This window comes from Oncorhynchus keta, chromosome 5 (assembly GCF_023373465.1).
Source record: "Oncorhynchus keta strain PuntledgeMale-10-30-2019 chromosome 5, Oket_V2, whole genome shotgun sequence".
Taxonomy (NCBI): Eukaryota; Metazoa; Chordata; class Actinopteri; order Salmoniformes; family Salmonidae; genus Oncorhynchus; species Oncorhynchus keta.
The window spans coordinates 22,535,299-22,563,294 of NC_068425.1; the positions used below are offsets into that span (position 1 = coordinate 22,535,299).

The following is a 27,996-nucleotide window of genomic DNA, read 5'->3' on the forward strand; positions in this document are numbered from 1 at the left end:
ACTGAAAGGTCAGGGCTGTTTTTGACATATATCACAGTCGAATTGTTCATGTTTCAGGGCTAGAACAATAGCACATTTTGTATTTCATATAAAGGAAAAAAAGAGTTCATCTGGTTCGTGAAGCTTTATATCATATTCATACCATCACACAGCACACCTAGACCATCATCTATGATGAAATGCAACCTCAACCTTTGCCAATAACTGTTAAGCAACGAGTGACCATGGTGCTGTATGACTATCAGTCCAATGTAATACTACTCATCCATGTCTGACAACTTCACTAAATTCATTTGTTCAGATGCAACTTTTAAGGGAGTAGTTTAATAGGACATAAACGTGGTATGAGTTGTTCACAATATGTTGCTAGAAAACAACAGGCCAATACCATGGAGCATGATTAGCATTGCTTTACTTTTTAAATGCAAAATCAAAGACTATGTTAATTACATGTTTCTTATACACAGCAATGGTAATGACAGGAAAAGCAGAAATTCTTTATTCACAAGCATATAGGAAGGCAGCCAGTCCAGCCAAATGAAAATCTCTTACTTTACAGAGCATCACTCATGCAAGTTTCTCATAAAAATACAATTAAATAAAGCAAACTCAATAAAATAACAGTCATTTGATTTCCACTAATCTCTGGTGTAACCCAAAGCTATGGTCAGGGTCTTAGTTTGTTTTGAGTCTCTTACTTCCCACGTCCTGTGTTGGTTCCTCTGGCTCTCGTTTGGCACCTTTGCCCGTCTCGCCTTCATTGGGTGTCCTCTGCTCTTCGTTGCTTTCAGCAATGACTCCTTTCATCTGTTTAAGCTCCCTCCTCCCTCTCCTCTCCTCCATCTCGCCGATCTCCTCGGCAAACAGGGCTTTGAGGGGCGGGATGAGTCTGGGGAGGATTCTAAAGTCTCCAAACCGAATCTGAGGATAGACAGCGAAGAGAGATCCTTCAGAGGAGGTCTTTCAACATACCCAGCCTTCTTGGAGGCAGCTGGAGATGTATCTCTGATGGGAGTCTAACACATTCTGAATGTTACCTTCAAATGGTACCTCTAGATTTAAACTGAAGTTGTCTGAGAGTATTCTACCTGGACTAGGGGCATTGTCTGCTCATAACGTAGTGAATCAGGGTCCTAATTCATTCTGAGGCTACACATATCCAGTGGAAAAGTACATTTCAGATGTGCAGAACCCGCATAAACATTTCAATGTTACTATGCATAACAAGTGGCCTGAAGTACACCATTCACCACTCACTTACCCTCATGTGGTCAAAAGATATTCCCACTCTGTCGTTGAAGTCCTCACTGAAGAGGGGGATCTTGGCATAGCGCTGGCTGAAGTGGTTCAGCATGATGAACTCAGCATTCATCTTCATGCCAATACCGATGGCCTGGGAGGTGGTACTGTCATTTTGGGAGGCAAGCAGAGAAGCATGATGCTACTCTGCTACTATTCTAACAGTAATTACCAGACTTAACCCCATGGTAAGCTATACAGAGTTTGTTCAGTTCAACTCAATGACTTTCAAGTAGTTTTCAATGCGAGATGGAGCTCTTTAACCAAAGTCACTGAAATTCCATCTAGAAGGCAGAAGTGCCTTCATTACCTCCAATACAGAGTTCCAAAAATCAATGTGAATCTCAGAAGAATGCAGCCAGTTACAATGCCCTCTAAAAATGACTGGCTTCTCAAAGCTCCTTGAGTTTCTTTGTCAGCTGAAAAATGGCACTAGTCTATTTCTGTTTACCTCCTTCAATGCATGTCATATTTTCACACTTAGGGCTGGATTCAATCAGTATCACAGAAGATATGCATTATGGCTCGATTGAAATAAAAAGGCAATGTCTCCTCGTTTGCGGAGACTGCATGTGTCGACTCAATCAGAAATGTTTTTCTGCAGATCTTCCGCGATATTGATTGAATCCAGCCCAAGAAAGATAGTTTTCTAATAGAATAACAAAGGACACCTCTGAAGAGAAGCACCATACTAGATCCATCTACTAACCTATGTCTCTTCTCCACAGCCTCGTCCTCCAATCCATCTTCCAATGTGGCTTCATGAATAAGTAAAGTTGCATTCTTTCCTTTGAAAACACAATGACAAACATGAATCACAAGACTGCTGCATGGCACAGCACTTCAAGCTTCTCTTCCTCTCCCAGAGGAAATCAATCACACAGCTCTGTGTAATAAACCATCAGCCAGCCCTGCTTGTCTGGCACACCCAGGCCTCTATAATGAACAGGCATGGGATATAGTCAGGCTCTCTCTGGGAGTCTTCAGCTGGATCACATCCAGTTGAACAATTTAAAAAGAGACAATGAAGTGGGATCCCACAGGAACTATGTGGGAGACCTTGTGATTCATAGCAAACATCGGAGCCGATCGATAGCATTAAGCAATATCTGGTAAATGATGCCAGACAGCATAGAGCATGGATGACAGGTTCAGATCAGACTGGCTACTGTAGATGTCTAGTCCATTAACAGTGATCTATATGTATATCATACCACCAGCAACTGTGTAGAAGTTACAAGATACACTCTGGGTCCAAAATTCAAGTATGGCTCTGTGGAACGCACGTAATGGCAAATCAAATGGCATTGGTGAGTATTTACCATTTCATCCAGAAGTCACAAGTGTGGTTCATAGAGAGTGTGTAAATCTTTTCACATCACACAAACTCTGGGATCTGTACAAACATCACAATTGGGGTCGAGAACTGTTGGTACTGACCCATATGTGCGAGGGCATCGCAGGGCATTGTGTCCCCAGAGAAGACTAGCTGCCAGCCAGACTGATGAGTGATGCTGCAGGCAAAGGCATTCTTACAGTGACGCACCGGACAAGTCTGGAACTACGAGAGAAACAGAATATATGTATTTAAGCTTTGATGATAGCCTCAATAAACAGTCATTGAATCTAACAATGAGTCTTATTGAACCACGAAGCAGCCTGTTCAAGTCTCCACATACCTTTGCTAAATCAGATTTCTTCAGCAGCGCTTGGATGAATGCCTTGGTTTTGAACTTGGACACTTCAGCCCCCTCACACATGACTTTGCTAGGGACAATGCTGAAACATAGTCAAGAATACATCAATATTCGAGACGATGGACATCATATCATCCGGTTTGAAAGCATGAATTGAACAGAGTTAGGAGTGTCTTTCCTGACATACTTGACATGGCTGAGGATCTCCTCACAGTGGTCATGGTACTGGTTGAGCCAGGTCATCATCTGGACAGGGGCTATCAGATAGATGGGGCTGAAGGCTTTCCCAAGAGTTGCCTGAACGGTGAAGAGATAAGGACATACATTCATTAAAGTGTTCCATTTTTGCATGAATTAAACAGGACTCATCTTAAAATCTGAAAAAAGGGAAACTCTCTACTGACCAAGGCTCTCTCTCTTTGAAACAGCAAACTCAACAATCCCTGGAAAATAAAGTCATATTCTTTAAAATGATTTGAAATTACTTTATGCTATAACTCCGTAATAAACAAATATTTATAGGAAAAATAATCCTTACTGTGTGATGGTCCGCGTGCATGTGAGAGATGAAGACAGTTGAGATCTTTGCAAGAGTCTCGTCCACACTGTCCCCATAGTGTCGGCACAGCTGGCCAAAGGTGCCCTCTCCACAGTCCAACAGCACTGACTGAGTGGCACTGAAGGAGATGGGACAGAGCATAAACACAGAGAGACAGACAGACATTTATACTGGCTACCTCACACAGACATATCTTTAAGGATCTTCCATAGTAACTCGAGTCTAACTGAGGGCCATTACCTGATGTTGACCAAGTTACCACTAACATTCCTGATCTTCATAGGAAGAGCTGATCCAGTTCCTAAAAAGACCACCTCTGGGTATTTGTCTGCCCGCCCTGCAAGAAACACATTGTCATATGATACAACACAAAATGTTGCTATGCCACTGAAATTTCAGACGTAAAAATAGGATATTCTATCAGACAGACAAAAGGACTACAGGAAACTAAACTCTGTTACCTTCTTAAATGCCCAGAGTGAAATGTTTGCAACTCCATTCAAGAGGAGTAAAGAGAAATTGATGGAGCTTTGGACTGAGCAATGTAACATCTCCCCTTGGGCTTCTAGCCTGACCTGTATCAGAGCAGGGCTCACCAGACAGCACTGCAGCATCAGTCGCACGGAACCGCTTACACTCCTCCACTTCTTGGAGGAAGTTAGGGGCCTCTGCAGCCTCTTTCACAAACTCTTCAGTGTCACAAGAGGGGATGGCGTCTCTGATGAATAAGAAACAGTAGAGCACACACACCACTCATCACATAGTGCTGAGAGGGGCAGCGATGCTCTCATTTGACTTTGACAGTGTTGGCATCTATAAGATCATAGAAGAAATAGTAAGTCACACTTGAAAGTAGTGTTTCATCTGAAATGGTTTTCTTTGACAAAGCAGCCCTTTGTAAGTGGAGACTAATGTCTGGTCAATTGTGGCCTGAAGGACATTACTCACCTTTGCCATTCAATCTTGGGTCTGAGCTGGAACTTCAGAAGACACTCGGCTCTGACATTGGGGACATGCAGGGCAGCCTGGGTCTCCTTGAGAAGATCAACAACAGAAGTTTTTACAAAAACAAGAGTAGAAACAGATTAGCACAATACAACGCAAGCTACAAAAGGTTTCCAAATGAACACGCTTATCTCTGTGTAACAGCAGGTTACAATGGTGAATAATGAAAGTTGTAGCACTTCACAACGTACCTTTGTTGTATAGTGCTGGAGCTCTGGAAATATCTCTGGATGAATCAGATTGAGCTGAGTTTGAATCTTGTGGCTCCTGACATTGTGAACAGTGCAAACTTGCTCATTCAGGATCAGGTGCTCCGTGGTAGATGGAAACCTAAAATACAAAAACACACAAAAACATTCAACATGTAGAAAGACCAACAGAAAACAGAGAGACAAGTGAAGTGCAGAACATGGAATATGTAAACAGTCTGAAACTGAGTATTACATATGGCTGATTTTGTACCTTTCCATCCATTGCATGTATTCATCTGTTTTCAGCACAGACTCGGGGCTCATGTGGACTACTAAGGCAGCAGGGTCCTCTGTTCCTCCACGTTGGTATCTGCAGATGAGACAAATAACTCAGAACTTAACTACAATCTCCTAAAGAAGGCCTAAGGAGTAATGACGCAGGATGCAGAAGCAGCCTTTGACACATTTGGCCAACTTCGCTCAGGCCATTACCTGCTCAGCTGCTGATCGATGCAGATTGGTTGAACAAACTCCTCAGAGGGACACTCCACAACAATGAAGGCTGGTCCTGGATCAGTGGGAGTGCACACCTCCTCAGGATGGATCTGTAGGACAACCATCAGGATCAAATCAGATAACAAGACCAAATGTATCTAACATTTACAATAGCTAATCCAAAATTCCAGAGCCCCAACAATCAACCAAATATAATTGAAGCACCTCTCTTCCTTCGTAGGTAACACTTTTCCCATCCTTCAGAGCTGCAATGAGAGGACCAATAGCTGCAGTGCCTCTGTGGAGAAAGTGCATCAAAAAGTAATTACCGGCTCAAGTTTGTTGAGCAGGAAAAACGGAATTTGTATTGAAAAATCAACTTACACTGGTAACCCAAGGTTTTTTGCTTGAGCAACCAAGAAGTTCCCCTTCTTAGGATGAAGCTGCAAGTCAAAGAGAAAATGTAACAAATTGCATCAAAATGCAATAATTCAGTATGTCACTGAGACAATGAGATTGTGTTTCTTACCTTACAAATGAATGCCACAACTAAAGACGGATCCCTTGTTGCTCTTGCTTTTCCACCTGAGATGAAAATGCAATGTGAGAAATTGTGTCCTTTGGAGCTCAACATTGAACTAGGGCACTGATGCCCCTGATAGCGCTGCATGCTCCTTTAGTCATCCTTCCCCATCTCTTCCCGTTGACTTGACTATTAGAAGTATGGATAAGTTTAGTATTGAATTTTGCATTTGAATGGGAGCGCTGCCTGGGTTAACACTTGAATTTGATTGGCTCTGAGTATAAATTATATTTTCCCTCAGGACAGGCATTTCCTTGCGTTTCTTTTTTTGTTTTTCCTTGTTTTGTTCGTCAATATCTCTTTTCCTACTGTGCCGTACAAAGTTTTAGCAGCCTGTTTTGTATCTTATGCTAGCTAGATTTTTGCAAGTCAGAAACATTTTCAGAAACACAACCTGTTTGGAGCTCCATCCTTGCAAAATAGTTGATTGGTTTGATAAACGTCCCTAGTTTCCATGTAGACTCACCGTACTTCCCCTCTTTTTATCATCTTCCTGAGAACGTCCCCAGGGTTTGTAACAGTCAGAGCATGTGCAGCCTGGGCTTCCGAGCCTACAAGCTTAGTCTTACCTGGGCTGGTTGCTCTCTCCTTCCTGCTGTCTGTGCTGGTGTCCTCAGAGTCTTCCGGCCTCCACAGCTCCCTCCTCTGGGGACTACTGGGGGGGCTGCTCCTCCCTGAGTTAGGGGAGCACTTTGGCCTGTCCTCTCTGTGCTGGGCTGGTATAATTGGGGTTAAGAGAGTGTCAACTACCAACTCTTCAGGATGAGAACACAAATACTCACTATTTTACCCGTCATAAACTTAACATGCTTTAAGATAAAGAGTGTGAGTAACAGTAAATCACTCAATGCAAAATAAAATTACAAAGGTGATTCTAGTACTCACCAAATATTGGTATTTGACTAACTGTCATCGTGTCGTCTGTGTATTGTTTCTCGGTGTAAGGTCGAACAGCTAGCTTGATTTCTTCCAGTGGTCCAGAAAATACTCTGATGGCATTCACATATTTCTCCTAGATCAAGAGGAGGAAATGACATATTAGACTCCGGATACCACAAAAATAGTTGACTCATTACAGACTTTTCTTTTATACTGCTACAATGTCCACTCACCAGTTGTGGTGGTCCAGAGAGAACAACCTCAGGGACACCAGTGTCCTTCAGTGTCAATATCATCCCTAAACCAGAGAGTACACAATTTATCACACCTAAGGACATGCGCGGAGACATATGCTAAGCATGCAATAAGCTTTGACCTATCTATCTACAGTCATGTGAAAAAGTAAGTACCACCTCCTGGAAAGTGGTATTTTTTTGTACATATTTGGACAGATGGCTATGTAATCTTCTAATTTAACAAATGACACCGAAAGATTATACTTTGCAATCATAAAAAAAAGTCAGAAATGCAATTCCATAGTGCAGGAAACATAAGTACACTCCTAGCTTCAATATCTGGTGCTGCCCCCTTTGGCTGAAATAACTTCATGTAGCTGTTTCTTGCAACTGTCTATGTCTCTTACATCCACTGGGAGGAATTTTTGCATACTCTTCTTTACAGTACTGCTTCAATTGTGTCATGTATGGGGGCTTGTTTTGCATGCACAGCCAGCTTCAAGTCCCCCCACTGTTTTTTTGACACATTTGAGATCTGGGTTTTGACTCGGGCCATTCCATACCCTCAATTTCTTATTTTTTTGCCTTTCTGTTGTAGTTTTGCATCAATGTCCTGTTTCAAGATCCATATTCGGATTAGTTTCAGCTTTTTGACAGATGGCCTCACATTCTCCTCAATAATTCTCTGGTATAATATTGAATTCATGGTTGACTCAATAATGGCAAACTGGCCAGGCCCTGAGGTAGCAAAGCAGCCCCAAACTATAATGCCACCACCTCCATGCTTTACGGTTGGTATGAGGTTCTTCTGTTCAAAGGCAGTGTTTCGTTTTAGCCAAACATGGCATTTGGCATGGCAGCCAAACATTTTTATTTTGTGATTTATTCAAATGGGTTACCTTTATCAATGAATGTGGTTGGAATTTAGCTCAAATATGTGCGCAAATATGTAAAAACAACAAAAAGACCACTTTCCATGGGGTGTACTTGCTTTTTCACGACAGTACACAGAGACATAGGCTAATCATGCAATAAGCTTTGATCTGTCTATTATGTATGCACAGTTGTTTCCAGGTTCATGTCATGTGGCTAGAATAACAAGCAACTTACCTGATAGACCACCAACATTCTCCCAGCTCATTCTAGTGAGGAAAATATTGTCCAAGCGAGCAGCTTTTAACCTGACAAGAGGAACATTGAGATTTATTGAGCCGAGACTGAATTATAGATTTTAGTTGAACATTAACAGGATGCAAATCAACTTACTTGTGCTCTTGCATCAGCCTCTGTGTTCCCTCACCACAGTTGAAGAGGTACCTTGCAGAGAGGAAAAAGAGTAAACAAATATGCTGTAGCCAAGTGCCTTTCTGATACACACTATACAAATATATTTGGCAATGTTATAAATTGTCAGACACTCATGTTCTCCGGTTAAGTTACCTATTGAACTCAGAGAAGACATAAAGTGATGCGCCATTATCTCGGCTCCCTGCCCCGACGACCTGCGCGTAGACAGTGGCTGGTCCATGCACATCCACTCCACGTTTCCTCTGTTCTCTAGACTTCACATGTCGCAATGTTTCTTTGGGTGCTCTGGGTTTCTTTGATCCCCGGTGTTGGTTGTCTGTTGTGTTCGTAGACATTGTCCGCAGAAACTGGAAAATAGTCCGGGGAAAACGATGTTCACTGCATGCGAAGCTTTGTTGGCGACTTGTAGATGTGTGTCTCACGAATAGCCATGCAATAGATTTACAGCGTAGAGACACTTTAGTCATACTAAACATTCGGTTTAATTGAAGTCAGTTCTGCTCGTCGTACAAGACAGCAAACCTATCGATAATCATTGCATAATCTTTATGAAAATAAAATTTTACTTATCAGCACACATATCATTGCAATATAAACATCCAGTCAGGACTTGAGACATGTGATTTGACGCTCAACTGTGTTTCTTCCGGCGTAGAATGATGACGTATTCATCACACTCTCGATCATTGGTGTGTAATTGTAATGTGATATTGTACCCCCTCGATTGTCTGTTGTTTGTAATCTATGTATGCTTGTGTTCCCTCATGTGCTGTATGTATTGATTTGTTGTTAATAAAAAAAAAACAATTTTAAAAATAAAAATAAAAAGTGTTTATTTTGTCATTTTTAACCTTTAACTAGACATGACAGTTAAGAAATCCGTATTTACAATGATGGCCGACCAAAAGGCCTCCTCCGGGCACGGAGGCTGGGATTAAACATTTAAAAATATATAAATATAGTACAAAACACACATCACAACACTACATAAAGAGAGACCTAAAACAACAACATAGCAAGGCAGCAACACATGACAATACAGCATGGTAGCAACACAAAACATGGTACAACCATTATTGGGCACAGACAGCACAAATGGCAAGAAGGTAGAGACAAAAATACATCACGCAGACTAAACTGTCAGCAAGAGTGTCCTTGATTGAGTCTTTGAATTAAGAGATTGAGATAAAACTGTCCAGTTTGAATGTTTATTGCAGCTCGTTCCAGTCGTTAGCTGCAGCGAACTGAAAAGAGAGTGACCCAGGGATGAGTGTGCTTTGGGGACCTTTAACAGAATGTGACTGACAGAACGGGTGTTGTTCTCTTTCGCTTTCTCTCGGAGGACCTGAGCCCTAGGACCATGCCTCAGGACTACCTGGCCTGATGACTCCTTGCTGTCCCCAGTCCACCTGGTCGTGCTGCTGCTCCAGTTTCAACTGTTCTGCCTGCGGCTATGGAACCCTGACCTGTTCACCGGACGTGCTACCTTGTCCCAGAAATGCTGTTTTAAACTCTCTAGAGACAGCAGGTGTGGTAGAGATACTCTGAATGATTGGCTATGAAAAGCCAACTGACATTTACTCCTGAGCTGCTGAACTGTTGCACCCTCTACAACCACTGTAATTATTATTATCTGACCCTGCTGGTCATCTATGAACATTTTAACATTTTGGACATGTACTGTTATAATCTCCACCCGGCACAGCCAGAAGAGGACTGGCCACCCCTCATGGTTCCTCTCTAGGTTTCTTCCTAGGCCTTTCTAGGGAATTTTTCCTAGCCACCGTGCTTCTACACCTGCATTGCTTGCTGTTTGGGGTTTTAGGCTGGGTTTCTGTACAGCACTTTTTGACATCAGCTGATGTAAGAAGGGCTTTATAAATACATTTGATTGATTGAAATCTGATGGCCGAATGGTAAAGAACATCTAGCCGCTCGAGAGCAGCCTTATCTGCCGATCTATAAATTATGTCTCAGTAATCTAGCATGGGTAGGATGGTCATCTGAATCAGGGTTCGTTTGGCAGCTGGGGTGAAAGAGGAGCGATTACAATAGAGGAAACCAAGTCTAGATTTAACTTTAGCCTGCAGCTTTGATATGTGCTGCGAGAAGGACAGTGTACCATCTAGTCATACTCCCAAGTACTTGTATGAGTTGACTACCTCAAGCTCTAAACTCTAAACTCTCTAAACTCTTGAGGTAGTAATCACACCTGTGAGGAGAGGGACATTCTTCTTACCAAACCACATGACCTTTGTTTTGGAGTTCAGAACAAGGTTAAGGGTAGAGAACGTTTGTTGGACACTAAGAAAGCTTTGTTGTAGAAAATGTAACACAACATCCAGGGAGGGGCCAACTGAGTATTAATAAATGTGGGAGGTCTCACTGTTCTTTTGCATTGATTTGCAATATAGTAATAAAACAACCAATCAATAAACTGGAGTATGTTTGATAAACGCTAATCATATATGACAACGTTCCCTTCAGTAATATAACAGAGCTTATCAATAGCTTCATATGTAGCAGGTCTGGTAGACTGATAAATTGTACAGCAAATTCATGTTAAAAATAAACATTTAGATTTGGATAGTCATTTATATTAATATATGTTATGAATTTCAAATACAATATCCAAATGTAAATGTTTATTAATATCATGAATTTGGCATTGTATTTATAGGGCTACAGACTCTTCACACTGGCTATTTATCCTTCACATTTGACCATTTATTCTGCTATCTTGTACCCGTTGACCCCTGAAATAAGTTGAGATATTGTCATGGCTATTTCTTTGAATATCAATCTTTTTTATATTAAATGTTTCTTCATATTGTGCTTTCTGACTTACAGGCCGTTGCTTTCCTTTATTGTGCAGCAATTATCCTGACCAAAAGGAATGGACTAAATAATGAATTATAAAAGCGAAAACTAGTAAATAAGGTCTTCATGTGTTTCAAATGCTCCATTGCCAGAGTTACTCTGTATGAACACCAGTAAGGCAAATCCCTGTACAGGTTGTTGGATAGTTCTTACATTTTTCTGTGACACCAAGCTCAAAATGTACACTCATATTTTCAGTCAGATGAAAGATCAAATAAATTGATACATCCTTATTTCATAAGCTCATTTTAATATTCTCAGGTCATTAAATATTTTACACATTCTGCCCAGCAAGATATTCTATTTTGAATGTCCTACAGTAAAACTGCAAACATTTAAATGCATGTTGTATGCAATGATATCCAGACAATTTAATAGTTTACTACTGTACCAGTATTTTGCCAGCAGTAAAATAAATTATATCTGGTAATCTAAAAAGATGTGAACTGTGTGTACTAAACCTCTAGATTCGGTGTACATTGTGAATATTATAGGAGTCAATCAATCACAGTCTGAAAACAGTTCAGGTGCCATGCATTTCAGAAACAAGTACTGGCATATCAGGTGAAATAATTAGGGGCCGGTCAGGTCCATTAGAACGGTTGCAACATCCAGAACAGTAGGCAATTTGATTACAGATAAATGTGTAGCTATATACAGGGATACAAGATGGCATGAGTAATTACAGATCAACTGCACCAAACATACATAGAGCTTAGCTTTTAAAGAGAGTGTTGCATATGCCATGGCTGAGAGAGCCAGTGAGTGTGTTTGTGTGGTTGCTTGCCTTCTTACATCAAATGGATTAACCTGAGCTCAAATAGATGCAGAGTAACTAAATGTCTCTCAAAGCACAATTATTTCTCTCTTTATTTATATAATCAGCACAAAGTCCATTGCACAGTGACGGCAGCACCCTCACAACATTGGATGGAGGCCACATGATCCTGTCCATCAATGCTGTTATGTTTTAAATTGCTTTACACCATAAGAAGCAAGGTTTCATTTAAGATACCAACCACAATTCTTAAAGTAACATACATGGAAGAGGTGGGAAGAGTCAAAGAACATGATTCCAGTATTTCCAAATCATATATTCCACAAGTGATTAAACACTATAAATACATTTCCAGATTTTAAATCACTGTACTGTATCCACATTAGAGATGAGGTCTCACATTGAGGTGAACCAAGACCATGGTATATTCATTCAGTTACTAGGTGTACTTACATGTAAGTGTGTGTGTGTGTGTGTGTGTGTGTGTGTAGGATAGAGAAAAGTGTGAGAATGTTGATAGCATACAGACGTGACTGATCACCAGTCTTAGTACACGTTGTGTTTTAATTTGTACATTTTCTGTCTTAGTTTAACACTGCAGTATGGGATGAAGCAACTCTTTAGGTCATTGTTTTGTTGTTTCTGTTCCAGGCTTCCGTTTCTACTTGTTGTACAGTCAGTCGACGTACATGGGGGAGCTGGGAGAAGTAGGCATCTGATCCAGGATTCTGCAGACGTAACTGGCAACATCCACTGAGCGCTCCTCATACATCAGAATGAAAGCATGTTTCTGTATTGAAGAGAACCAAAAACATGTAATAATAATAATAATAAGTATACTTAGTCATTTAGCAGACGCTCATATGCATACACCACCCCCGGTACTGTGGGTGCCATGCTCTACCAACTGAGCCACACGGGACGTACATACTTACCAGAAGCTCTTTGTACTTTGGCCTTTTTGACTCATCCTTTGTAAGGCTAAAGGGAATAAATAAAGGGAATAAATAATTAAAATTCTGCTCTGCAATAAACCACATCACGGTTCTCTTTGAGACTTAAAACAGACATTACATGCTTTGTCCACCAGGGGGAAATCAAATCCAGAGGATGTCTCATGCAGAAGATTACCTTGTGCATTTCACATATTTTATTATTTGTGGGTGAATACTGTGAAAATATGCAGTAGTTTACATTGACAATATTGCTCTGCAGTGATTCAATGTACTTCAACTTATACTATATCATCGTGAGAATAACATTGAAGCAGTGCCAGCAGGAATTGCATCTGTCCTTTACCACAGATTGACAAAGTTGATGAATTTGGGGGAGAACTGCCTGTCTTCTGAGTTGGTAAGCTGTGGAGGTTCTCCCTTCACCACCTGTGTCAACTGGTCAAACACACTGTTCCACTTTGGGTAGGGAAACCGCCCAGTCGCCAGCTCGTACTGTAAAACAAACGCCACAAAGACAACATGGTGAGTCTACAGTTACAATATACCATCTTGTCTTGTGGATTTAACATTCAGTGTATCTTCAAATAGCTCGTTGAATATTAAAGACAACGTTGACAAGAGGGTTGAGGACCCACCAGTGTTATCCCCAAACTCCAGACGTCTGACCGGACATCATAGCCTTGTCTGGAGGCACTTGGGTCTATTCTCTCAGGCTGTGGAAGAGACAAGGAAAACGTGTTACAATTCATCATGGTGATATCATAGATGGGCCTTTAAAAGAAACTAAAATGAAGATCAAACATACAAATAAAATGTTCAAAATTAGACAACTTAGGGGGGGGATCTAAACAGACTTGAGAGACAAGTGTGTATATAGTATAAAATAACACCATATATTTGAGGGTATCGGTTTTATCCTTTTGAAATAAAAGCACTTTATGCATCTAGTTCCCCCATTTTAAGAAATCACAAGTATTTGGACAAAATCACAGTAATCTGAAGGTTTGTTTTTGGTTCCATATCATTTCTCACACAACTGTATCAAGCTTGTAACTCTATAAACGCTTTTGCAGTTTTTGGGGGGGAACTTTTAGGCCAGGTCTTGTTCAATTGTAAGCAAATGGTGAATAGTAGTGATGGGAAATGCATTGGTGCTTTCACCGAAAAATGGTTCATTAAACAGAGCGTCATCATCTGTTCACAATGCACATTAGTGGCATCTGCATTAAACAGAGCGCCATTATCTGTTCACAATGCACATTAGTGGCATCTGCATTAAACAGAGCGTCATTATCTGTTCACAATGCACATTAGTGGCATCTGCATTAAACAGAGCGCCATTATCTGTTCACAATGCACATTAGTGGCATCTGCATTAAACAGAGCGTCATTATCTGTTCACAATGCACATTAGTGGCATCTGCATTAAACAGAGCGTCATTATCTGTTCACAATGTCATAGTGGCATCTGTTCACAATGCACATTAGTGGCATCTGCATTAAACAGAGCGTCATCATCTGTTCACAATGCACATTACATCACAATGCACATTAGTAAACAGAGCGTCATTATCTGTTCACAATAATTAGTGGCATCTGCATTAAACAGAGCGTCATTATCTGTTCACAATGCACATTAGTGGCATCTGCATTAAACAGAGCGTCATTATCTGTTCACAATGCACATTAGTGGCATCTGCATTAAACAGAGCGTCATTATCTGTTCACAATGCACATTAGTGGCATCTGCATTAAACAGAGCGTCATCATCTGTTCACAATGCACATTAGTGGCATCTGCATTAAACAGAGCGTCATTATCTGTTCACAATGCACATTAGTGGCATCTGCATTAAACAGAGCGTCATCATCTGTTCACAATGCACATTAGTGGCATCTGCGTGTGATTATCAGAGAATATTGTTTTCTCCACTGTTTTCGTAAAAATTCAGTGGCGCAATGGTAAATCATTGGATTTAGTAGCCTATGATCAGTTGGAATACCAGGTTCACATCAGACTTCAGGCTTCTTTTTTTGCCCTTCAAGTTAGCTATTTCTCAAAAACGGAATCTATGGCATTATTTAGGATGCTTAAGACAGAAATATTTACTATACTAAATAAAACAAATTTGAACAGTGCAGAAAGTGTGGTTTCACAAAATAATTTTCTAAATAGTGTCTCTTCAATGTTATTCGACCTCATACTCGCACGTCACTAATTTAATTAAATTTTTTAATTTTACCTTTATTCAACCAGGCAAGTCAGTTAAGAACATATTCTTATTTTCAATGACGGCCTGGGAACAGTGGGTTAACTGCCTGTTCAGGGGCAGAAGGACAGATTTGTACCTTGTCAGCTCGGGGGTTTGAACTCGCAACCTTCCGGTTACTAGTCCAACGCTCTAACCACAAGGCTACGCTGCAGACATTTTCTTTAAAGCAGTATCCAAATCCATAGGATGTAGTGATCACAATATTATTGCCATATCTAGGAAAACCAAAGTCCCAAAGGCTGGGCCTAATATAGTGTATAAGTGGTCATACAAGAAGTTTTGTAGCGATTCATATGTTGATGTAAAGAATATTTGCTGGTCTGTGGTGTGTAATGAGGAACAACCAGACGCTGCACTTGACACATTTATGAAGCAACTTATTCCAGTTACAAATAAGCACACACCCATTAAGAAAATGACTACACTTAAATCCCCTTGGATTGATGAGGAATTGAAAAAAATGGTATGGTTGAGAGGGATGAGGCAAAAGGTATGGCAATTAAGTCTGGCAGCCCAACTGACAGGCAAACGTACTGCAAATTAAGAAATCATGTGACTAAACTAGATAAAAATAAACTACACTATGAAATAAATTATATAAAGAATGATATTAAAAAAAGCTTTGGGGCACCTTAAATTACATTTTGGGAAAAAAAGCCAACAATGCTCCATTCATTTAATGGAACTCATTCATCACAAAGCCCAGTGATATTGCAAACTACTTTGCTTATCTTGCCAAACTTAGGGATGACACGCCAGCAACAAATGCTGAAACTCCACATCCAAGTATATCGGACCAAATTATGAAAGACAAGAATTGACAACAGAATTTCAGCATGCTTATAGGGAAAGACACTCAACAAGCACAGTACTTACACAAATTACTGATGATTGGATGAGAGAAATTGATGATACAATGATTGTGGGGGCTGTCTTGTTAGACTTCAGTGCAGCTTTTGACATTATCGATCATAGTCTGCTGCTGAAAAAACGTATGTGTTATGGCTTTACACCCACTGCTATAATGTGGATAACAAGTTACTTGTCTAACAGAACACAGAGGCTGTTCTTTAATGGAAGCCTCTCAAATATAATTAAGTTAGAATCAGGAATTCCCCCAGGTAGCTGTTTAGGCCCCTTGCTTTTTAAAATATTTACTAATGACATGCCACTGACTTTGAGTAAAGCCAGTGTCTATGTATGCGGATGACTCAACACGTCAGCTACTACAGTGACTGAAATGACTGCAACACTCAACACGTCAGCTACTGAAATGACTGCAACACTCAACACGTCAGCTACTACAGCGACTGAAATGACTGCAACACTCAACAAAGAGCTGCAGTTAGTTTCAGAGTGGGTGGCAAGGAATAAGTTAGCCGTAAATATTTCTAAAACTAAAAGCATTGTATTTGGAACAAAACACTCACTAAACCCTAAACCTAAACTAAATATTGTAATAAATAATGTAGAAATTAAGCAAGTTGAGATGACTAAACTGCTTGGAGTAACCCTAGATTGTAAACTGTCATGGTCAAAACAAATTGATGCAGTAGTAGCTAAGATGGGAAGAAGTCTGTCTATAATAAAGCGATGCTCTGCCTTAACAACACTATCAACAAGGCAGGACCTACAGGCCCTAGTTTCTACCTTCTTAACAACACTATCAACAAGGCAGGACCTACAGGCCCTAGTTGTGTCGTACCTTGACTATTGTTCAGTCGTGTGGTCAGGTGCCACAAAGGAGTTAGGAAAATTGCAATAGGCTCAGAACAGGGCAGCACGGCTGACCCTTGGATGTACACAGAAAGCTAATATGAATAATATGCATGTCGATCTCTCCTGGCTGAAAGTGGAGGAGAGATTGACTTCATCACTACTTTTATTTATGAGAGATATTGAAGTATGTTGAATGCACCGAGCTGTCTGTCTAAACTCGGACACCCATGCATAGTGCATACCCCACAAGACATGCCACAAGAGGTCTCTTCACAGTCCCCAAGTGCAGAACAGACTATGGGAGGCACACAGTACTACATAGAGCCATGACTACATGGAACTCTACTCCACATAAAGTAACTGACGCAAGCAGTAAAATATTTAAAAAACATTTAAAAAAAACACCTTATGGAACAGCGGGGACTGTGAAGCAACAAACATTGGCACATACATGCATACACACACGAGATAACATACACATGGATTTAGTACTGTAGATGTGGTAGTGGAGGAGTAGGGGCCTGAGGGCTCACAGTGCGTTGTGAAATCTGTGAATGTATTGGTCGACCAAGATGAATTTTTAGTCTGGGACAGCCCTACGGAAAACCCTGTCCATGTCCTCATTGCCTGGTTCTACACACCTTTCATAATAATCACTTCAGCCAGTTACTTCACGTATGACCTCACCTCCACACATATAAAAAAATGCAGTGGTTCCGAACTGTGCCCAGGTCATCAGAAGCAGACTTCTACCAGCCATGCTGCTGATTGAAGGGAGCACCTCCTCTCCTCTGGCTCATTCATGCACCAGAAATAGATGATGATGTCACCCATTCACAGCAGTGGGACAGAATTCCCTGACCGCAGCACTGATGTGTTTTATGGCATAGTGGCTACAGCATCAGCTCACCTCTGCCAAGACTAAAAAAGATCTGGCTGCCCAGCTCTCACCTAGGACACAGCTCACAGTTACTCAGACATGTTATTAACTCAAAACACAACTACTCCGACCTACTACACCGTGTATAAAACATTAAGAACACCTGCTCTTTCCTTGACAGACTGAACAGGTGAAAGCTATGATCCCTTATTGATGTCACTTGTTAAATCCACTTCAATCAGTGTAGATGAAGGGGAGGAGACCGGTTGAAGGACGTTTTAGCCTTGAGACAAGTGAGACATGGTTGGTGTATGTGTGCGATTCAGAGGGTGAATGGGCAAGACAAAATATTTAAGTGCCTTTGAACAGGGTATGGTAGTAGTTGGCAGGTGCACCGGTTTGTCAAGAATTGCAACGCTGCTGGGTTTTTCCACACTCAACAGTTTCCTGTGTGTATCAAGAATGGTCCACCACCCAAAGGTCATCCAGCTTGACAACTGTGGGAAGCATTGGAGTCAACATGGGCTAGCCCACCATACCTGTGGAACACTTGACACCTTGTAGAGTCCATGCCCTGACGAATTGAGGCTGTTATGAGGGCAAAAGGGGATGCAACTCAATATTAGGAATGTGTTCCTAATGTTTTGTACACTCAGTGTATATCAACTCAAAACGACATCAATGCACATTTAATTTAGAAGTGTAATTGCTTTCAAATACTTTTTGCATTTCCTAATTAAAATGACTGAACTGTGATTTAAATAATGCTTTGGTACATAATGGTAGTAGCAAAATTAACCTGACACTACAGTGTGCAAAATAATTAGTGAGCATATTCCAACAAACATTTCAGACATGTGGCCACTTGCCAGCTAAATGAACTAAGTCATAACAACCAGAGGGGAACAGAGCTAGACTGTCACCTGAACCAAATCTAACCTACTTAATTGTAGTGTAGTACATAATATTCCATTGAAGTGAAATCAATCCCTCTCTAATATCTAGACCAAACAGAGACAAATGGTGCTAAAGCAAGAAGCACCTGGCAGGTCTGCAATTTTTATATTTGAAAAAGGAAACTGGAGCCATGTGGGTTGGATTCCTGCACTGTGAGCTCACAGCTGTGGGAGCACCAACCCAAACAGCTTTATTCTGACAGACATGAATGAAGTAACCCAGCCCTTCCTCGGCCTTCAGATAGATGCGTGGCAGAGATATGGCAGAGGTGTGCCCTACATCCTGATAGGGAGATGCCAAATTTAGAATGGAAACTGGAGGGGCTGCGGCTCCCTTCAGCAATACCACCGCCAGAAAATTAACCCTGTGATGACACGATGAGCTCATTCAACTGCACTGCCAGCAGTTTGGAAGACTACAACCATGTCACATACACACAGACGGCATGAGATTCCTCTGCAGCTAGTCCAAAATAGGAACAAGACAACAAGCATGTCACATACACACAGACGGCATGAGATTCCTCTGCAGCTAGTCTAAAATAGGAACAAGACAACAAGCATCTGCAAGAACAGATATCAGTAGCAACCATAATATAATTACCAACGCTGCCATCAACAATAAGGAAAGGGGAATCAGAGAAGTGTAGGGGGCTGCCTTAAATTGGCATCCACTTCATCAGCGCCTGGGGAGCAGTTGTTGTTAGGGGTTAACTGCCTTGCTCAAGTGGGAGAACGCCAGATTTTTCCACCTTGCCGGCTCAGAGATTTGAACCAGCGACGTTTCGGTTACTGGCCCAACAATCTTAACTACCTGCCTCCCCTCAATAACAACAAAACCAGTCTCCTTACAACTGACGATCACCACCAAGTCACTAAGTACCAAAACAGTTGAATTCTTATTATGTACTGGATCGTGTGAAAGTGAAATGTATTCTTAGAAAGAGCCTTAGTTGTACATCTTCCACTTGTCTTGTCTTTCAGCTATTAATGAAACATTGCACCAAAATCCCCATACATCACTTACTGCCATGTACGGTCTGCACCCTGCATCTCTGGTTTTGGCAATGGAGTCCACCAGCTGCCCACTGATGCCAAAATCACAAAGCTTAATGTTGCCATTCCTGTCCAGGAGGATGTTGGATGGCTTGATGTCTGAGAGGAGAAACATATAGAAGAGATGACAAAGCTAGGCTAAGACTTTTGGTTAAAGGAAGTGCCACTTCTGTTGTGGTACAGTAAATAGAGCATTGTGAGGTAATAACGGTAATACACATCTCAAATGAGGAAATAAAGAACAAGGTCTCCATTTTGGAGTCGTCTTACCTCTGTGAATTATTTTCAAGTATTCTTTTAAGTGGTTAAGTGCTTTCACAGTCTGTAATGAAAACACATAGCAACTAAATTAATATAGAGAAATATGTACCCTTCCTGTCAAATTAATCGGTGTAAATTATGTAAGGAGAAAATGCATGAAAACTTACAGCTAATGTTATTTTGCCTAATATTTCCTCTGGAATCACATCATCTAAAGCACAATATACATATTTGTAGAATTTGTCGAAGGAGGTAGACATAAGTTCCATACATATCCAACAGTCCCCCTGACAAAGAAAAGAATCGTAAGACATAACATTACCTCGTGAAGATGCTTATTGCTAACTACACAGAACGATTGATTGACATCCAATGCATTTCCTATGTAGAGAAATCAATCAACAAAACAAAGAAGTGAAAAACTTGCATGGTCACCTCTCTGAAAAGAGCCCCGTAAAACTGAACTATGTAGAGACAGTCACTACTCCTCATGACCACATCCAGGTCCATTAGCAGCTGCTTCTGTTCCTTCTCATCAACCGTTGACCTAATCCTCTGTGGGAGACACACATTGTAATCAGATGCATGTTGCTTTCAATTGTGACTATGGTTGGAAGTCACAGGAGGTTGGTGGCACCGTAATTGGTGAGGACGGGCCCGTGGTAAATGGCTGGAGTGGAATTAGTGGAAAGGTATCAACATCAAACACTTGGTTTCCATTCGCTCTGTTCCAGCCATTATTACGAGCCTTCCTCCCCTTACCATGAGCAACATGTTACCATATCCTGCAATGGGAGTCAGTTACACTTTGGTGATTATGATGATTACTGAGTGTTCATTTCGCAATATAGCCTAAGACTGATGAGCAGGCATAAATCTTGCCCTGAACACTTCCTGTAGTTTAGTCAATAAGAGGTCAGTAAGGGGCAGTCACCTTGACAGCCATTATCTGGTTGCTGGGCTTGTGCACCATCTTGTTGACAGAGCCGTAAGCACCCCGCCCAATCTCCCCCAGGTCCTTGAGGTCCTCAGCCGTGAAGTCACAATCGCCACCGGCGGTCTTCAACTTCCCTGACGACTCGATACTATGCGTACGCAGCCTCTCTCTGGCCACAGAAATAGGTGGGAGACATAAGAAACACAATCTTAGTTCAGTTAATTTCACCTCAATCATATACTGAACAAAAATGTTAATGCAACATGAAACAATTTCAAAGATTTTGCTGTTACAGTTCATATAAGGAAATCAGTCAGTTTAAATAAATTGGGCCCTAATCTATGGATTTCCTATAACTGGGCAGGGGTACAGCAATGGGTGGGCCTGGGAGGGCATAGGCTCAGACGATCCCACAGGTGAAGAAGCTGAATGTGGATGTCCTGGGCTTGCGTGGTTACACGTCTGCTGTTGTGAGGCCGTTTGGACATACTGACAAAAAAAATCATTTTAAATGCCGTTGGAAGTGGCTTAGAGAAATTAACTTTAAAATTCTCTGGCAACAGCGCTGGTGGACATTCCTGCAGTCAGCATGCCAATTGCATCCTGCCTCAAAACTTGAGACATCTGTGGCATTGTGTTGTGTGACAAAACTGCACATTTTAGAGTGGCCTTTTATTGTCCACAGCACAAGGATCACCTGGGTAATGATCATAAATCTTAATCAGCTTTTTGATTTGCCACACCTGTCATGTGGATGGATTATCTCGACAAGGGATAAAGTGCTCACTAACAGGGATGTAAACAAATTTGTGCACAGAATGAGAGAAATACGCTTTTTGTGCGTGTGGAACATTTCTGGAATCTTTTATTTCAGCTCATGAAACATGATACCAACACTTTACATGTTGCGTTTATATTTTGTTCAGTATACATACATACATACATACATACATACATACATACATACGCAAATAAATTCATTAAAAATCCTACAATGTGATTTTATGGATTTCTTTTCTCATTTTGTCTGTCATAGTTGAAGTGTACCTATGATGAACATTACAGGCCTCATCTTTTTAAGTGGGAGAACTTGCACAATTGGTGGCTGACTAAATACTTTTTTGTCCCACTGTATATGATACGGCACCTGAAAAAGGATGGTTAGTTGACATCCGTTTGTTCAGTTTGCATTATCCAGCATCAGTAATTTGCTTGTCCAGGGTAACTTGGCAGGCTCATGTTATCTTCTAATTACACAGCAAAGACACAGGGCTTATTCACATTCACTACAATGGTGTTGCCCAAACAGGTACTTGAGGCTACATTCAGTTACGCTCTGTTTTCCATGAGCAGGTAGAGATAGAAATACAACAACTGCTAATCATTCCAACCTCACTTAGCCTGTCTTTATTGTGACAGATTGCCTGGGTACCTATACAGTACTGAATGTTACATTTACAATGTGTGGCTTTGGAGATGAAGAGTCTCAGACTGTAGACTAGAGTGCAGAGTCATAAAACAATTCATTATGCAGGAGTTTGCATTGTGGCTAATGCAAATTCCGCTCCATGTACACCTTCAGAAAACCACATCCATTGCAAAGTTCGGAGGTCAACTTACATGTGGGGGTTCTGGAATGGGGGTCCTGCTGTACTCAGAGTGAATCTGGTCGTTGGTTTAATCGGGGGATTGGCAAAATTTAACTTCAGTGCTTTGCGTTTACCTGATAGGGAAGAGGCAGAGTTTGTCAGATTGCACACAAGACATCTATGGCAGGTGTAGAGCCAAGAACCAGAAAGCAACACTTACACACTCAAAGACAACATGAAAACAAACAGTTACCATACCACAGAATGAGAGACCAGTAAAGCAACGGAGAGGTAAATTTAACAAGAGTATTCAAGTAAATTTACTGAAGTCATGCAATCCACATCTAGGGACGATAGATGTAAGAGTAATGACCTGCTTCTTACCAAAGGCATCCCTCTTTATATTTATCTGTGAGAACATACATTTCTTCTATAGATGCTGATTTTTAGATTTAGGCTGATACTGAACTATATGGGATAGTCAACAAAACAGGTCTTGACCTAATTAAAATGAATCTCGAGTAGGTCTAATAACAGGTTCTCAATCAAATATGTGTATGCTATAGCCTCAGTGGCCAGGAACAGAAACCCCCTGGAGGTATTTTTACAAGACATGTCCTGGTTGTACCAGTGACTCATTGCAGATGGTAGTTATATACTTTAACCAGTTCACTGAAGTTGATGCAGAGGCATACACTTCTCAGTAGACACCTGCTCTAAACCATAGCCTAGTACTAGATCACATCCTATGGCTATTCAGGATGGAGGCTTAGCTACAATCCAACACTCACCTACCATATTTTAGTAGGTTTTGCTTGGTAATTGAAACAATAATGAGGGAATAGGTGAGAATTTAAATTAAAAACGGACCATTTCTTCCTTGATTTATAATTTTTTTATTTAGGCTATTACCCAGAGACTGAAACATGACAACATTGTGTAATGAGATTCTAACTCAACAAAAGCATTGTTCTGACAGAAAATCTTTCAAAATACAAAATGTGACTTTTGGCTCATAACCATACATATAAAATAGCCTACACTACAGACTAGAAAATCTTGCCAGGGAGAAGGAGCTTCCCAAGTAGAACTGTTCTGAGTTCACCTTGAAATGAAGGATGCATTCTTTTCTCTCCACCCAAAACACCACAAGAATGTATGTATTCAAATTCCAATAAAATGGCACAAGCTATTGCAAATTGCACTAGTGTCTCCATGTCTCAACAGGCAAGTGTTTAAGTACAGCTCATGCCAAAAATCACTTAAGTGTTCAAAACAAAACAGCTGCAAACTGGTTTGGAAAACAATGTGGCAAAACCCCAAGCATTACTAGCTAGTTTTGCTTGTTAGTAGCAAGCTGACTAAAAATGCTAAAACTAAAAAAAAAAGGTAGAGCTTCCATTAATGTTTATTAAAAACACACCTAATTAATAAATACAAGCAAAAGGACTACACGTCTGTCAAGATAAAATACATTTCCAACACAGTGCTATTTTGTGTAGAAGGCCAAACCAAACAGTGGTAAAGACCAGTTGAAAGCCAAGTGTGAATCTATATACACCAATGCTAATGGAAGCTCTTATCCCTAGGCTTGTGCCGATGATGGATGATCAGAATATGGATTGGAACGTCTTGGTAAATAAACATTATGAAACTAAATTGGTGATAACTAATAGTAAGGTAAAAACATACAGGATGGTTAACACCAAATGTTGTTGTTTTTTAAACTACAGAGAAGTTAAATCAATAAGACTCACAGTTGGACAAGTCTTTCATTCACTTGCTTTGCATCAGTAAAATATTATGACCTAATGTCTTAAATCTCAGACCAACATAAGCTGCACTCTAACTCTAGGATAATCAATGTTTAGCCTCAACTACTAGCCGTAACTATCAAAACCGGCACAAGCCTACTAGACCCCAGCAACTCTTCACTTGGATTAGTTGAGAAAAGAGGACAGACTCCCCCATACCAGACCATCAGGCGGAAGCAAAAGGTTGAGAACTGTTGGTACTGTAGCAAAAGAGGTTTGGCTTACTTGGGGGAGCTCCAGACAGGTTTATCTGAAACCCTAGGAGGTGAGAAGAGAACATTTCTTTTTCATATTTCACCTGTATTTAGGCTACGGTTTGACCGATAAACAAAAAACAATCAAGTTCTATTAGGAAACGTGGTGAAAACAAGCACTGTTCTTTCTTCTCAGCTTCAGTTTAGACCAGGGAACGATGCAGCACTGTTTCCCAACACCCGGCACCACCATGACTGACAGCTATTTGAAGTATCTCAAATCAACTTGATTTTGCTAAATGGGGCTTCATTACTGAAAAGGTCTATGAATCACAGTTTGATACCAAGTGTGGACAACAACTACTACACACACTAGAACATGACCAACTTGCCCAATTGAAGAAATCCCGACCGGAAATATTTTATCTAGGCCTAACATACATGCAATACTTAACTAAATAATTAGGGTACTTATCAGATGTTACCAGCTGAAATTGCAGCAGCCTTGTTATCAATGTTGCATGTTAGAGTTAATAATCATAAATGTACTTAGTTTGAAGCAGTACAAGCTCCTTTGCGTAAGCCCCCCAAATTATACAATTTGAACACAGAGACAACTGGCTGAATAGGTACTGGTGCTAAGGAAGGCCTACTAAAAACATAGAGAAGACAAGTGCAAGAGATGTAAACCTATGCTATATATGGTACATTTCCCAGACCCTATTGTATTCATGTTGTATGCACTTTTCCAAAAGAAACCAACCAATAACTGAAGAGTTAAAAACATATTTATTATTCAAATCTGGAAGACCGTGTTTTGTTCTGTTTTTTGTTCACTGTAAAATGTAACACTGCACTTTGAAATGTCCCTGTAAACAAATGTGGCTATGGCCTCGTGACATACTCAAATGATTTTCTTCTGAGTGAACTACTGAACTTTTACAACTTGGCCCCACGTCAGTGAACCGGTAAACGTTAAAGCTGAGCATTCCACCACACAGAAAACAGAAAAATGTATTGCATATGGGGGGGGGGTTAATCTACATGCACACATATATAGCCAGAAACAACCAAGATAACTTTGGTATGATTGAGGATTAGCTCAGGAAGATTCAGTGGAGCTAATTGGGGTAGACCTATAAAAATAACAACCTACAAATGTTTTTTTTTAATGGAGTGGTGTGAGATAGAAAATTAAATGCATCCACAAAATGATCCTGGCAGGGAGAGACAATGACAATTGAAGAAACTACTCTTGGGACAGCTCACCATCGATCAGCATCAAGTCAGGAGGGTTATGGGAAGTTAGTAGCATTAAGGAAAGGGAAGAAAAATATCACAGAAATGTAGTTTCAATACTTTGACAGTGACAGAAGTGGACCATAACATATTTATTTAATTTACTACCTGTTAAATATCAGATTGAGAACGGCATGCAAAAGTATAGAACCAGATCCAAAAAAAACTAACGAGCTACGACAGTTATTGTTAAAGCATCAACAAAAAATGTAAATATATTATCTTTATGAAATGTGTAATATTGACAGTAACGTTAGCTACCTGTTTCACTCTGACATCTCCAGCACGTGTTGGATTCTGTAAGTTAAAAAATATATAGTTTGTAAAAACATAGCTAGCTAATGATGCATTGGGTGGAAATTTAACAGATTTCTTCTGGTGGATGTAAGTTAACGTTATTTGAAATCTAAGAGATTCTCATGCAACAGTTTCACTGAGCTACCAATAACTGCCTGGCCTAGGATACTTCGGGATTTTATTAATAAATTAATAATAAAGCCCTTTATCCACATCACAAGAGTCAGATCAAATCATGGATAACATTGTCTCTGCATCCAGTAGTTGAGGTAGTTTCGCAAGTTAATGCTAACTAGAGTTAGTGCAATGACTGGAATTATATGGTAACTGCTACAGTAGCATGTTAGTAGATACAATGAATTTCCCCAAAACACATCCCAAAATGATCTGGTTATTTTTAGAACGGCAACATATTGTAGTTAGTTAGTTAGAGGTAACCTGACATTGAAAGACAGTAAGCAACACATGACCAGATCCAGATAAATCATGATAGGCCTTCTTATATTCTAGCTAGCTAACGTTATTTAGGCTAAATAGCAATGCCGCTTGTTAGCCAACCTTAGCTAACGTTACCCAGCAAGCGAGTTAACTTACTAACTATTCACTAGTTAACGTAAGCTGTGGCTAGCTAACGTTGTTTTTGGTGATACTTATTTCTAACACACATTTTCAGAACCCGTTATTTGCTTAGAAGACAATGTTTTGGTTGTGAGGCCAACTGATTTTGACAGTAGCTAGCTAACGTTAACTGTAGACACCAAGCTAACTAACGAACTAGTAATAGTGTGTGAATACAACTGAGGCATGTTAGTAAGTAGATAGCTAGCCAATATAGGTAGCTAGTTCGTTAGCATAGTCATTAGGTTACTCCCGTTAACACCACTCACAAACAAATATCTAGTTTTAACAAGCTGGTATTTAACAATCCTTACCTTGCATACTGCTCATTGTTGTTATGTGTTGCGACTGGGATTGATGGTGATGTGAGCCTGTAGATCCTGCGTTATTGCTGTTGTGGCTGGTAGATGTTGAGTTGTTGGGGCTGGGTGTCGCCATTGTGTGTTTGAATTCCATCAGCAGCACTAGGCTGCAATGCAGAGAGCAACTTCACCCTTACAAAACAAGACTGGAGAATAATCAAACGGGCTCGACTTCTTCGACTCAAATGTGGTTGTAGAGAGCGCTACCGAACAAGATTGTAACTACCAACAAACAGTACGAAATCGGGACAGTGTTTGACAGTCCAGTAACCACCTTTCCACATAGAGTCGAGACCAAAGATGGTGGATAAATAAAGATTATTCAGTCAGGCCTTTTACGATTGAAACAAGGTCAGTTCCGGCTTACTTAACTGGGTGTGTCTCCCATAGACACAAATGCAATAGCAGCTTGGTCTGGTCTACCTAGTTTAATTGAACAAGAAAACAACAGCGAGTGGGGTGTCTCGCTTCCTCTTTCGTCTCTGGTCGAGACTCAGTCAGCTGACCAAAATGTCACTTGCGAACGTGAACACCCACTGCTTCCAACGCGACGCTGCTGTGTTTGTGGGCCGAGTTCGAGGAACACAAATCTAGGCTCAGATAACCATACCGCCTGCGTTAACCTTAAGCACTATGGGGAAGACAAATATCTGACCGTGTATCAGTGGGTAGGGGCGATTTCTAGCCTAATTGTATTAGGCTACGAGTTACCATACAGTTAACAGTAAAATGTCAGTTTACGTACATTTAAAGTATGTGTAATACTGTCCAGAATTGTTTTTATTTTAAAGTAGCCAAATCAGTATTTAATGTAACAGTAACATATATGTAACGTTTAATCGTTTTCCTTATTCATATATATTCAGAAAGCACTTT

The 27,996-nt window shown here is 40.5% G+C and overlaps 2 protein-coding genes across 5 annotated transcripts; both read right to left on the reverse strand.

Annotated features, from left to right (window-relative positions):
- Nucleotides 1-395: 395 nt before the first annotated feature.
- On the reverse strand, nt 396-8,917 carry LOC118384712 (zinc phosphodiesterase ELAC protein 2-like). Its single transcript, XM_035771452.2, has 23 exons — nt 8,385-8,917; nt 8,211-8,261; nt 8,055-8,125; nt 6,942-7,006; nt 6,715-6,841; nt 6,399-6,545; nt 5,776-5,831; nt 5,631-5,689; nt 5,472-5,544; nt 5,244-5,356; nt 5,023-5,121; nt 4,752-4,890; nt 4,504-4,589; nt 4,152-4,273; nt 3,796-3,892; nt 3,535-3,673; nt 3,401-3,439; nt 3,184-3,293; nt 2,979-3,078; nt 2,740-2,860; nt 2,009-2,087; nt 1,262-1,406; nt 396-921 (listed from the first exon to the last, which is right to left on the reverse strand). Exons 1-23 carry the CDS (start codon nt 8,726-8,728, stop codon nt 676-678), a joined length of 2,628 nt encoding a protein of 875 aa, XP_035627345.1. The 5' UTR covers nt 8,729-8,917; the 3' UTR covers nt 396-675.
- Nucleotides 8,918-11,984: 3,067 nt separating this feature from the next.
- On the reverse strand, nt 11,985-27,536 carry LOC118384713 (dual specificity mitogen-activated protein kinase kinase 4-like). Of its 4 annotated transcripts, XM_035771453.2 has the most exons (13): nt 27,073-27,536; nt 26,105-26,140; nt 24,576-24,608; nt 22,568-22,670; nt 20,945-21,116; nt 20,446-20,565; nt 20,178-20,297; nt 20,020-20,071; nt 19,721-19,848; nt 13,502-13,579; nt 13,210-13,358; nt 12,846-12,891; nt 11,985-12,700 (listed from the first exon to the last, which is right to left on the reverse strand). In XM_035771453.2, exons 1-13 carry the CDS (start codon nt 27,212-27,214, stop codon nt 12,587-12,589), a joined length of 1,293 nt encoding a protein of 430 aa, XP_035627346.1. In that variant the 5' UTR covers nt 27,215-27,536; the 3' UTR covers nt 11,985-12,586. The 4 variants fall into 4 exon arrangements, with proteins under 4 accessions (XP_035627346.1, XP_035627348.1, XP_035627347.1 ...); XM_035771455.2 differs by lacking the exon at nt 24,576-24,608 and having other exon boundaries at nt 22,568-22,658; nt 27,073-27,535; XM_035771454.2 differs by lacking the exon at nt 24,576-24,608 and having other exon boundaries at nt 27,073-27,529.
- Nucleotides 27,537-27,996: the final 460 nt, after the last annotated feature.

Bases quoted from the DNA above. Each gene is read 5' to 3' on its own strand.
- LOC118384713 (XM_035771453.2), bottom strand. From the start codon at position 27,214: ATGGAATTCAAACACACAATGGCGACACCCAGCCCCAACAACTCAACA. The intron at 24,609-26,104 runs GTAGCTAACGTT...CTCACCTCCTAG, and splicing joins GAGATGTCAGAGTGAAACAG to GGTTTCAGATAAACCTGTCT. The intron at 21,117-22,567 runs GTAAGTTGACCT...TTCTGTGGCCAG, and splicing joins CCATTCCAGAACCCCCACAT to AGAGAGGCTGCGTACGCATA.
- LOC118384712 (XM_035771452.2), bottom strand. From the start codon at position 8,728: ATGTTTAGTATGACTAAAGTGTCTCTACGCTGTAAATCTATTGCATGG. The intron at 5,832-6,398 runs GTAAGACTAAGC...TTTTCATCTCAG, and splicing joins GGAGAGAGCAACCAGCCCAG to GTGGAAAAGCAAGAGCAACA. The intron at 4,891-5,022 runs GTACAAAATCAG...TTTGTATTTTAG, and splicing joins TACATGCAATGGATGGAAAG to GTTTCCATCTACCACGGAGC.